This window comes from Abramis brama (genome assembly GCF_963993115.1).
Source record: "Abramis brama genome assembly, chromosome: 7".
In the NCBI taxonomy this organism is placed as follows: domain Eukaryota; kingdom Metazoa; phylum Chordata; class Actinopteri; order Cypriniformes; family Leuciscidae; genus Abramis; species Abramis brama.
Window position 1 is genome coordinate 38,545,821 of NC_139969.1, and position 12,294 is coordinate 38,558,114.

General features: G+C 37.1%; 1 protein-coding gene across 1 annotated transcript; it reads right to left on the minus strand.

The window, feature by feature from the left end:
* Window positions 1-2,191: 2,191 nt before the first annotated feature.
* Window positions 2,192-11,746, minus strand: rpe65a (retinoid isomerohydrolase RPE65 a). The gene is made up of 14 exons (XM_084120573.1): window positions 11,469-11,746; window positions 11,178-11,260; window positions 8,108-8,258; window positions 7,906-8,013; window positions 7,305-7,446; window positions 7,073-7,220; window positions 6,889-6,970; window positions 5,413-5,545; window positions 5,141-5,280; window positions 4,818-4,947; window positions 2,969-3,083; window positions 2,698-2,792; window positions 2,499-2,610; window positions 2,192-2,422 (listed from the first exon to the last, which is right to left on the minus strand). Exons 1-14 carry the CDS (start codon window positions 11,477-11,479, stop codon window positions 2,277-2,279), a joined length of 1,596 nt encoding a protein of 531 aa, XP_083976699.1. The 5' UTR covers window positions 11,480-11,746; the 3' UTR covers window positions 2,192-2,276.
* Window positions 11,747-12,294: the final 548 nt, after the last annotated feature.

A 12,294-nucleotide genomic window follows, 5' to 3' on the forward strand; every position in this document is an offset into this window, starting at 1 on the left:
ACTGAAAGAAAAGTGTGTTATGGCACTAAATGTCTGTTTACATGTCATAATATAAATATAATGTGACTAGCTGTTGCAAATTTGATCACATTACAAGCTTGGAAAATGTATAACTTATGAAAACCAGAGTAATAAGAAATACTGCATCCTCATTTTCATTTTGAATTATATATACATTTTGCACACAGAATTTGAAATTCTTTCAGACAGTGTGGACAATATCTAGGTCTAGATGATAAATCACCTCAATAAAAGCACCTCTGTAGAGGGATTTAAAAGTGTGTTTCTGATCAAGCTAACGGGTGAATGAAGACAACAGCACAGGTGAGAATATATGCCCCACAAAACAAGCCGGAGCTAAAGATGGCGAGTAACCAGAGTGCAGTCTGGACGATGGGGTGGGGTGACACATTACAACCAATTACATTGGTTTATAAAACAGCAGAATAGAAACATTTATTTTGAATGCTGATTTTTTTTTTATTATTATTATTATTGTAATTTATTGTATTGTATTTTATCAATAAACGTTCATATCACTTCTCTGCTGAATATTTTTATCTAGTTTTTCACTTTTATTTTATGCACAAATTAGCTCGTTGTAGCTCGTTTAAAAAGAACCCATGTAGGCAATAGTATTTCTCTATAATCCACAAGTATCACTGTAAAAAGTAACTATGTAAAATAGAACTATATACTTTACTGAATACCCATTTTGCTTTTGTTTAGAAATTAATCATAGTCATCACTTGATAAATAAAAAGTATCACAGTTAAGGTTTTTTTTACTCTCCTTCTTAAAATCTTAAAAAAGTCCTCACATTACCTTTTGCAGATTTACAGCTCCAAGTGATTTTTTATTTGCTAGTTAAGCAGCTATATGGCATAAGTGTTAATAATTGAATCTAATTCCAGTCCAGAGCTTAAATTTATTAAAAGTCTTTGGGATGTACTGGAGGAGACTTTACAGAGTGCTGGACTCTTGCATTGTCAATTCAAGATCTTGACCAAACATTGATGCACCTCTTGATGGAAATAATATCACAACATTTATTTTACAATTTGAGCCTGATGAATCTAGAATTAAATGGCAATGCAAATTACCTATTAATTGTCATTTAAGTGAAATAACTGAAATATACAAGCTTTATAAAAATGATCATTCTATAAGAAAAATTCAGATGGCTCTTCATATATATATATATATATATATATATATATATATATATAGATAGATAGATAGATAGATAGATAGATAGATAGATACAGTATATACATATATAATGTATTTAGTTTCATTATTCAGCTCAGTTCAGTTCAGTTCAATGACAGTTCAGTCTCCTGACTATGGAGGCAGAATAGTCTCAATTATAATTCACACAAAAAACATGATTCACACATGCGTAGAAAATTTCACATGCATGAACCCAAATTCACATACACACAAAAAAAATTAATGTGCGTGAAAAAAAAAAAAATATTCACAAAAAGCAATTCACATGCGCAAAATAAAATTGTATATTCATAAAATACATTTCACAAATGCAAAACACAATTCGTAGATATACAACTGTGCACAAAAACCTTTGAATGTTTAAAATGTGTGTGTGTTTTTGAGACTTTCCTGGCAGCGCTCTCCTCCTACACAGATGAGTCATACTCTTTAGCCAATCAGATTTAAGCTTATCAATCAACCAATCAGTATCACGTAAGGGCGGGTCTACCTGCATGTTACGTCATCAGCTTTCGACCAGTTCATGGCTGAACAGAGGTATGTTTATTGGACACATCTCTGCTTACACTTGACTACAACCATTCAGGCAGGCTCTACTGAAGACAATAGTGTCGCTTTTATTTTGCAAATAAGATTCGATGTTGCAAACGTTATCCGTTTTTTGACAAAAAAAAAAGATTCAGCTATAAAACAGAAGACAATAGGCTCAGTTTAGTTATTGTCCTCATCCAGTAGTGTTAATGCAGTTAATTAGTAGGCTAATTTTGCTGAAAATTAAGGCTCCCCAAAAAAGCAAGCCAGAGAGGACAGTGGCAAGGAACCCAAACCCCATCAGAAATGGAGAAAGAAATTAACCCTGATGCAGTGGATGAGATATTTTGTGTAAAACATCTCTTCATATTATAGTAAAAAAATAAAAAAATAATTGGAAAATAACAGATTTCAGTCAAATCAGAAATATGCAATATCATAGTTTTATTGTTTACAATATCATGGTGTTTACAGTAACTTTATCAGCACTGTGTTCAGTGGGACCAACCACTCTATGGTTTATACATTCCATGGAAAGTGACCGGAGAGATGATTTCAACTTCTGCCCTGGCAACCTCAGACAGGTCCTTGGCATTCAAGATCAGGCAATATGTTGGTCTCTGGGCTCCAGGTGCCACCACAATTGTCATTAGGATACCTGGTAAGCATCAAAGCATTACAAAATACACACTTTACAAGACATAATATTTGGCAATATGTCATGTCTCACCCACCATCATCCTCATCCACCGCATCGGGGTTTTGCACAAAGAGTGGCTCTGAAGGGTACGAGTCTGGCTCCTGCCATACCCAGGTCTCCTTAGTCCTCACATTCAGCTTGCAAATCTATGAATCATAAAAGACAGCCTAAAAAAGTACATTCTTCAACACTTGTTATAAAACATTGAACAGATGATGTGTGATTATTCATACCCTGTCAGGGACAAAGTGGTTGAGGCCTAGTCCATAGGCATAGGTGTAATTCTTTGCGTTGTTCATTTTGTAGTTGATCTGGGGAAACTCGAAAGCTTTGAGATTCAAACACATGATAAAACATGTCATAAAACTTTACCTCACTGTTTTATGTCCAGCATGTTAATAAGCTTTCAGGAAAAAAAATAATGTCATTTGAGAAATGAAGTTGTACCTTAAACAAAAAGGAAGCAAAAGTTGCCATAACAACTATAAATTAAGTTTGTCGTACCTTGTCGTGGACCAGAGAAAAGCACCTCAGGCTCAAGCCAAATGGTCCCATCAACACGCATTGTGGCTGTGGCTGTGGTGTACGGCAGAGAGATCAGATTTTTGCCCTGCTCCTCCTATAAGAAATCAGTGTTAAAGGGTCATCAATCCTGAAGAATCAGTATTTTTTTCACAATTATATGTGGCTTGGTAACACTTTACAATAAGGTCCTATTAATACAACTGTTCATTGCTCAGGTCCAATAAATAATATTAAAGTGCCCCAACTATGCTTTTTTAAATATTACCTTTCATGTAGTGTACTATAATATAGCTGTTTGTGAGTATAAAAGGTTGCAAAATTTCAAACATCAAATAATACATAAAAGGACTTTTTGTCTCCCAAAAGAAAGAAACTATTCTGAACTGCCTGAAACGATTTGCCTGTAATCCAGTCTTACTTCCTGCTCGAATCTACGTAGGGTTGTAACAAATTTGCATAATGACAGCCTATGGTCTTCATTGGCTACCCACAAACAATAACACCATTGTTAATGCTTGTATGTGCATCAAGCGCTGAGGAAGCCACTGGAGCTAATATTCACGTGGAGTAAGCGGTTGACCAATGACAACAGACTAGGCCATCTGACCAAACAAAGCAGAGTAGACCTATCACAACAGACTGGGCCCTCCAGGAGCAGGATTGAAGACCTCTGGAGTAGACCAATCACAACAGACTGGGCCATCTGACCAATCAGAGCAGAGTAGACCAATCACAACAGACTGGACCATCTGACCAATCAGAGCAGAGTAGACCAATCACAACAGACTGGACCATCTGACCAATCAGAGCAGAGTAGAACAATCACAACAGACTGAGCCATCTGACCAATCAGAGCAGAGTAGACCAATCACAACAGACTGGACCATCTGACCAATCAGAGCAGAGTAGAACAATCACAACAGACTGGACCATCTGACCAATCAGAGCAGAGTAGACCAATCACAACAGACTGAGCCATTTGACCAATCAGCGCAGACCGGATCCTTTATCGAACAATTTAAGACACTTTGAGAAAAGAGCTGATGCTGCAATTTACTGTATGTTATGAGAAAATTAAAGTGTTTTTTTTCTTGGATGCATGTAAACCTATTGTAGGAGACTCCAAAACCAAATTAGGAACCTTTCTAATAGCATAATAGGGGCACTTTAACAGAAACATTTATTTTAATTGTGTATTATGGCGCTTTTCCATTACCAGTACCAGCTCGACTCGACTCAACTCGCCTCGGCTCGCTTTTCGCTCCGTTTTCCATTGCAGATAGTACCTCCACAATAGTACCTGGTCGTCATAGCGACGCCGCAGGAAACTGCCGTGACTTAATCTTATACACGAGACACACCCGCTACCCAGACACACAGGACAATGGAGGAAATCGAGTGTATGCTGTTTTTGGATGTTTTTGTTTTTGCTATTTTTTATTCAGGATACTCCGTCTGGCGCGTGCAATGATGACGCAGTGAATAGTGACGATTCTCTCTGACCAATCAGCAGTCTGCCGTGTTTTCACGTCACATTTTAGTATCGCCTCAGCCCGCCTCAGCTCGCTTAGAACCTCGCCGGAGGTGGTACGAAAAAAAGTACCTGGAAGCAGGTACAGGTACAACTTTTACACAGTGGAAAACCAAACAAAGCCGAGTCGAGGCGAGGCGAGCCGGTACTGTGTAGTGGAAAAGCGCCATTAGTAAATGTTGAAATTATTATTAACTAAGATTAATAAATGCTTTGGAAGTGTTTTTAATTATGAGTTCTTGTTAACTAATGGTAGGAAATGGCACCTTATTGTAAAGTGTTTGTTTTTTTATTTACCTTGTAGGGATCCAGAGGAATGACGTATCGCCTCACTTCTGGCTGAGGGGCAATCATGGCATTTTTTTTAACTTCGTCCCAGTTGGCACGGAGGTTTGCCAGCCACAGATAGTTGTAGACAAATTCAAAGCTAAAGAGGAAAAATAATACCTTATCTTACCTGAAACCAGTTGTTGTTATACATGACTATACACAATAGTGACGATGAATAAAAATAACATATACATAAATGTTCCTACTAAAAAGTAATCATAAATTACAGTGGTGGTGAATGGCTTTAAAACTCAAACTTTCATGCAAGTACATCATTCTGTTTTCCTTACCCTTTCCAGGCACACAGGTCAAAAACAATGAACCCTGAGTCCTCGTAGCAGTTGATGTGATGGAAAAGACCCATTGCAGAGGTTCTGAATTTATGGTCAATGTATTCCCCTGGATTCTTCCTTGCAATGTGTATCCACGTCTGTATGAATGGACACAACAGATCTAAGGAAAAGACTTAAAGCCTCCTAAAGTTCTGTCATACTGGCATTAGCAACATCAATGTCATGTAACTCGTATATTATCCTTCATTGATAAATAAACAAGAACATACGCCTTTCTCCTCATCAGATTCAAAGCAGTCCATATAGTTGGATCCTCGAATACTCCAGGCGCTCAGGAATTTCAATAGGTTGATTTTGATTGGTGTTTCAACAAAGACAAAGTGGTTCTCGGTCATCCCAAAACTAGTAAGGGAAAGACATAGGGAAAACGGGTGTTATTGATTATATGGAACTATTCCTTGCCGTTCTTAGAACCGTTCAGCCCGACGGTGGAAAAGCGGCTTTTTATACCATTTGCGACAAAACTTTAAATTGAATGACTCAAATGTCACGTGGTACAATCACACGTAAAAACATAAAAACACCTTTACACATCTAATCATTTTTTTATTTTAAAAAAAAAAAAAAAATACTGTATATATAGGCCTATATATTCGTTGCATTTTTGGGCAGTTGAACCACATGATATTTTCAACCCGAACTAACCTTGACTTGTTACAAAATTGTCAAATTATCTGATGAGATTTACTGACCTTGACACAGGTTTTGTTGTTGTTGTCAGTTTTTTTGCATGTTGGTTGCACCACAAGTCTTCGATTTGATTGACAAATGTTTTTCAGATATTAAATAAGCAGTGAAGTAAAAAAAAAATTCTAAGAAATAATAATGAAAGATCTTGCCAAACTATGTTTAAGTAGGTTTTCTTTTCAAGACTTTCATTCATTTAATGAATCTTTTTCCATTATGATATCAGGACAGTTGCACCACCCTGATTTATTTTTAATTTATTTTTATTTTTTTAATGAGCTTTTGAATAAATTAATGGGACAAACACATGAGCATCATGCCATTGACCCCTGTACTGCATTTTAGAGCATATAACACAAGCTATGCTGATATCCAGACCTTCCATAAACATGGAGTTAATATTGAGGAACTTACATTTAAGACGCTATGGCCTGGTTTCACATACAGGGTTTAGATTAAGCCAGGATTGTGCCTTAGTTAAATTAGGACATTTAAGTAGCTTTTTTTAAAACATGCCTTAGAAAAAACTAATTCTGGTGTGCATCATGAGACAAAACAATGGCACTGACATATTTTAAGATATGCTTTCAGTTAAAACAGCTCAAACATGCATTTTAAACTGAGGTTAGGCTTAAACCTAGTCTGTGAAACCGGCCATATATTGTTTCTCCAACAACGGAGATAGTTTTAAATTAAGATAAAGCAGAATAAAACAGATTATCTGAGCAACACACATTAGTGGTGTTTTGCTCTACATCGGGGTCTTGATTGCTCTGTCAGGTTTAATTCACGATGAACTGACTATACATGATCCTTTACTCGTGATCTACACAATAAAGTTCCTTTGGCCAAAGTACTGTAGCTATATTTAATTTCATCATTGTTATTAACTGTAATAAATTAGAGTTAAATGAAACATTGATTCTAAATATTTGTATTTATTTTCTCATGTGTTTTGGAGGCATCATCAATTTGATGATTAATCGATTGACTATTACCTGTGCACGTAGGATGGCTTGAACCTTTCAGCACTTGGGAACTGCACAACCACCTTGGATTTGTCAATGGGGTCAGATTTGTCTGAAAGATTTTGTTGCCATTTAACCAAATGAGTTTAGTGAGCATTAGTCATTGTTTAACCAACTTCTTTAAATGATTCTCAATGATTGTAAGACCGCTTACCTTTTTGTTTAGGTGGGATTCGGACAATATTGTAGGCCAGTGAGGCTCCCTTCCCCATGCAGTTCCCAATGTTGTACACTGTACCATCTTTCTCAATGTGGGGATGGGCTGTTACTCCATTTATGTTGACGTAATCACACATGTCAACCTTTTGGAATGATTAAGTTTCAGTATTACAATGATTCAGTATTACAAAACATTCAAATCAATATACAATAAATCTTTGCATTACCTTTTTCAAGGTTTCCAAAGTGTCCACATTTACTTTGGTGATATAATTAGTCTCTGTGACAGCATAAAAATCCTCTCCGATAGGGTAGACGTTCACCAGGCAGTTATCTGTCACCTCAACACCTTTGAAATACGAGAAGAACCTGTCAAAAAAATGACAAAATGTAAAAAAAAATGCTGATGCACCACACCCATAAGCATGCCAAAGCTTTCAGTTTGGTGAACCACAAACGTTTGTCTAAAGGCCTGTTCACACCAAGAACGATAACTATAACCATAACTATATTGCACCCACACCAACAGACGATATCATTCTGTTTATTTTAAGCGCATGCTGCAGGTTTGTTGTCTGTCTCTTTAAATGCCTGAGCTCATTCAAGCTGGCTGGATTCTGATTGGCTGTCAGTGTTTGCATCATTGCATCAGCTGGGGAAAAAACTTTTTGAAAGTGATTCCAATGATATCGCTTCTCTGTCGTTATTGTTATAGTTGTGCTGTGGACTCTGTTATTCTTTTATATTTATATATATTTTTTTTTAAACTAAATAGTTATCTTTATAGTTATCGTCCTTGGTGTAAATGAGCCTTAAGTCCAGTCAGACCTGGAGAAGATATTCTTGCAGGGATCTGGATAGGCGCAGGTGCCGAACTCAGTAATGACCACACGTTTCTCTGTCATAGCACGCACGTAAGCATCCGTTTTGACAAACCTGGGAAAACAAAACGCCATGGTCAATAGGTTTTGTATTATTTATCCTTCAACCGGAGACAAGTTTAAGATAACAAAAAGATTATTTGACATACTTGCGGAAATATGTGACCTGTCCATTGCTGAAATCAAACTTGTGCATGAGGGCCTGGCCATCAAAAAGATGGTAGAAGGGCTCAGATCCAACCTCAAACAAACCGGGACCCAGACGGAGCAGACTCCCTTTTATAAACGAGGGAATGCGACCTAAAAAAATGCACATTATTCACAAGCGTTCTTGTTTTTTTCTTCTCAGAACTATACACTAGAAAATAGTGGTTAGCACATGTGAGCAACTCGAGTTCAAATGCAACTCAAGTTGTTTCCTGACTCATAATGCAACATTTTTTTTCATGAACAATGTAGAAATATTCTACATGTGCACAATTACAAATCACTGTTCACTGTTCATCACTGTTCAATACTTTAGCAATATTTCAAACTGGACAGTCGCTGCGTCCGAAATTGCATACTGTCTGAGTAGGTACTACATTTGAATTTGAATTTACTTCACGACCGTTAAAAAAGTATGTTCTGTATAGTATGAGTGTGTGTAATACGAATGGAATTTGGACGTACTAGATCTGCCATGTTGTTACTGTCACATGACCAACCAGCGTCAGTTGCGTTGCTTCACTTCATAAATCCCCTCATAGGATATTAAAGTGTCCATCGAATGCACACTTCAGAATCTCACCAGAAGTAGTGGGTCATCCTGGGATTTTTTCGAATACTATGGCTACATCCGAAATCGCATACTCCCCTACTATATAGTAGGCGAAAAACAGTGTGTGACAAAAGAAGAATGTCTGAATTCACAGTACTCATAAAAGAGTAGGCAACCCGGATTACCTACTACTTCCGCTGAGATTCTGAAGTGATGAACGCTTTACTATCAGTGAAGCGTAGGTCACATGATAATGACAACATGGCAAATGTAGTACATCTGGTATGGCGTGATCAATGGGCATAGTTCAAATGACTCTGTACGCAATTGGATAGTCCTTCAACCAATCAGACCAACGATCCAGGTGACATACTTTGCAGCGAAAATTCCAGGCAGGAAACGTGTCAACAAACGTGTTGGTTTGGAGCATTGATCAGTGGTTTGCAGAAGCAGCAATGGCATCGAGCGATTTTTGCAGGTTGTGCCAAAAAAAAAACATGAAAGTGAGTGGTATTTACACACACTCGAGCGATTTGTTTGCTAAACTAAAGAAGCCATTGAACATCGCCGAGAGGTTAAAAGGAATTGGATTGGATTAAACCCGCCAATAGCGTGCCAGGTGGATAAGCCAGTTTGTGATCGGTCCCCGCAGATTTGTAATGGAAGCAGGATAGAAGAATGTACTGGTTTCGAACCTGAGCTGCAGGGCGAAATCAAATCGCCGGCAGATTGGGCTGGGTTTACCCAGTCTACACATTCATACTTTCTACTCTTTTGGCATACTATTTTGCACATACTGTAGCCCCGCCCATTTTCAGCGCCGCACTCACTGGGTCTCATTCATGAAACACGAGCAGAACGAATTTTTGTGTAAATCGTGTGTAAAGTGGTTCTGGCGTAAATTTTTGGATTCATTAAAATGTTCGTATTTTCCAAATGTTAGTTGGTACGAACGAAATCTACACCTGCTCCCAGCCACGCGTAAATAGTGCGTTTAACATCCGAACGTTTTGCTCATTAATAAGGCTGCATTTTAATTCACCTTAATCGGGTACATATTTACACAGCATTTTGAAAAAATATTATATATAGTAATTACATACGGTTTTTCTTTTTACTTTTATTATGAGAGCCAGTAATAGCATCTGCAAACGGAACACAAGTCTGCAAGTCACAAGTGTTGCAGTCAAGCTTCATGTTGAACCATTTTCTTTTCACTTCTGGGACTGTTCGATTAACAGATGAAACTCCATTAACTGCATCTGTAATATGCTGCCAAGCTTCTTTTTTTTTAGGACCTGATACGCCACTATGTACGCTTGAAAATAAAATGTGGCGTTTTGAATGAACTTCTAATAATAAAACTTCAATTTCTGCATCTGAGAAATTTCTCTTTTTCATTTGCTTTTGAGAAGACATGTTGAAATCCTTCGTTTGGTGTCATAATATGATGCCCATATATAGTTGTCAGTCGGATTTAATGGGCGGGATGTATGGTAATTGAGAATGAGCGTGCACGTGCGTCCCATTTACGACTGATTGGAATTCATTAACACACACACACATTTCACTATCACATCTGACGTTTACGAAGTATTTGTGAATCAGGAGAAGAGTTTTCGGGAAGGTCTCGTATATTCACGAATGTTTCATGAATGAGACCCATTGTGTTCTGTCTTCCGGTTTGTATTTTCACAGCATGAAGGTAAGATCTTATGGATTTATCCACCGCTCGTTTTAAAATATTCTACTGGCATTTGTTGTGAATAATAATTTGTTACATTTATATAGCGTTTTTCTGGGTACTCAAAGCGCTTTACATATGCTTTAGCCATATTGCAGCCAGAACGCCCACCACACACCAGCATACTGTTGGAGAGAAGACAGAGTGATGAAACCAATCATTGTAAATGGGGATGATTAGGAGGCCATGGTGGACAGAGGCCAATGGGCAAATTTGGCCATGATGCCGGGGTTAAACCCCTACTCTTTTTCCGAAGGACATCCTGAGATTTTTAATGACCACAGACAGTGAGGACCTCGGTTGAATGTCTCATCCGAAGGACGGTTATAAAGTCCGCTTCAAACATTATAATGCTCATGACAACTTTTGTTAACTCTACAGTAAGTAAATCCACTTCACAAGCTAATTACTCTTCAATAGCGATGCCGTAGGAATATACAGAGCTTCCTCAAAAACGATAGTTCAAACACAAAATTCGAAAGATAGCTGTGCGCTTGTTTTTTCCGGCGCATAAGATATATATAGTAGGGAAGTATGTGATTACAAACGCAGCGAGGGTCTTTGTCAGGTCAAACAAACAAATCTTTTTCTCCTTAAGTTTTTTATAGGAGGAATTCAAGTAGTGGAATATAATCAATCCAAAAAAAAAAAAAAAAATGTAACAATCAATAAATATGTCAAAAAATTTGTGAAGATTGAAGAATGAAGGAAATACCAGTGACTGTTGCTGGAAGAGGTTCATTCATCTCCTCCACGGTCTCAAAGATTTTCTTATAGCCTCCAGCAGGGTGTTCAAAACTGAAAATAATATTTATATATTTATATTAAAATTATTAAATACAAAAGAGGGCAAATTTAAGAGAATCAATGCAAACCATTTACAAAAAATAACTACAAACATATTTTCCAATGACATAAACATAGTAGTATAAATCCAAAACATACTGTTCATCCAGATATCTCAGGTATGTTAAACTATCAAAACCACAACAGAAAAGTCACTCACCGGCTAACCATGATTGCTGCTGTAAATGTAAATGTCTGAGACACAGCTTGTTCTTGTTGGTTTGTCAGCGGAGCCCTGAGTTTATGAGCTTTTATACTTTATCCTCTGACACAGTTTTTGCACAGACTAACTTTGACACCCGTCACAGCCAATGGCAGTTATTTGCTAAACAACAATCCCATTGTACAAAGATCCTGAGATGCAAGCTACAAAAGCCATTCTTCAAATAGGATTTGCTTCCCCTGATTTGAGGTTTTGACGCAGCTAAAACCTGTAATGCAATCAGGTAGACAAAACGTGATTGTAAAACGTCAGAAACATAAATAAGCTGAAGTCAGCTGACAAAGCCCTCCAACAAAGACTTTATTCGGCTAATAATAAAACATTAGCCCATTATAAAACATAAAAAGGACATTCTACATAAAGGTGTTTTATAACAAGTGTATCTGAGGTATGGAATATTTCCTCACTGGGTTTTAGGTGTTCTAGTAAAAAAAAGGAAATAAGCAAACTTTTTTGTTGTTGTTTTTTGAAAGGGCACAATAAATATGGATTGCATGAAAAAAGGCAGTATATTCTCTTTCTACTTTTGCACTAATGAAAGTGTATTTAATCTGTCAGTGACAAGAAAATTAAAATGCAAATGTTTAGATAGCCCTACAAAATAACCCTAATAAATATCCCTATAATAAACAAAACAATAACGCGTGTTTTTGTCCTTAAACAGCCATTCCTTAGGAGAGAGAGTGTAATCCATATTATGGCAGATCAACCAACACATTGTTTGCCCAGTCCGCTGGGAAAACAAGACTCACAATAAATTAGT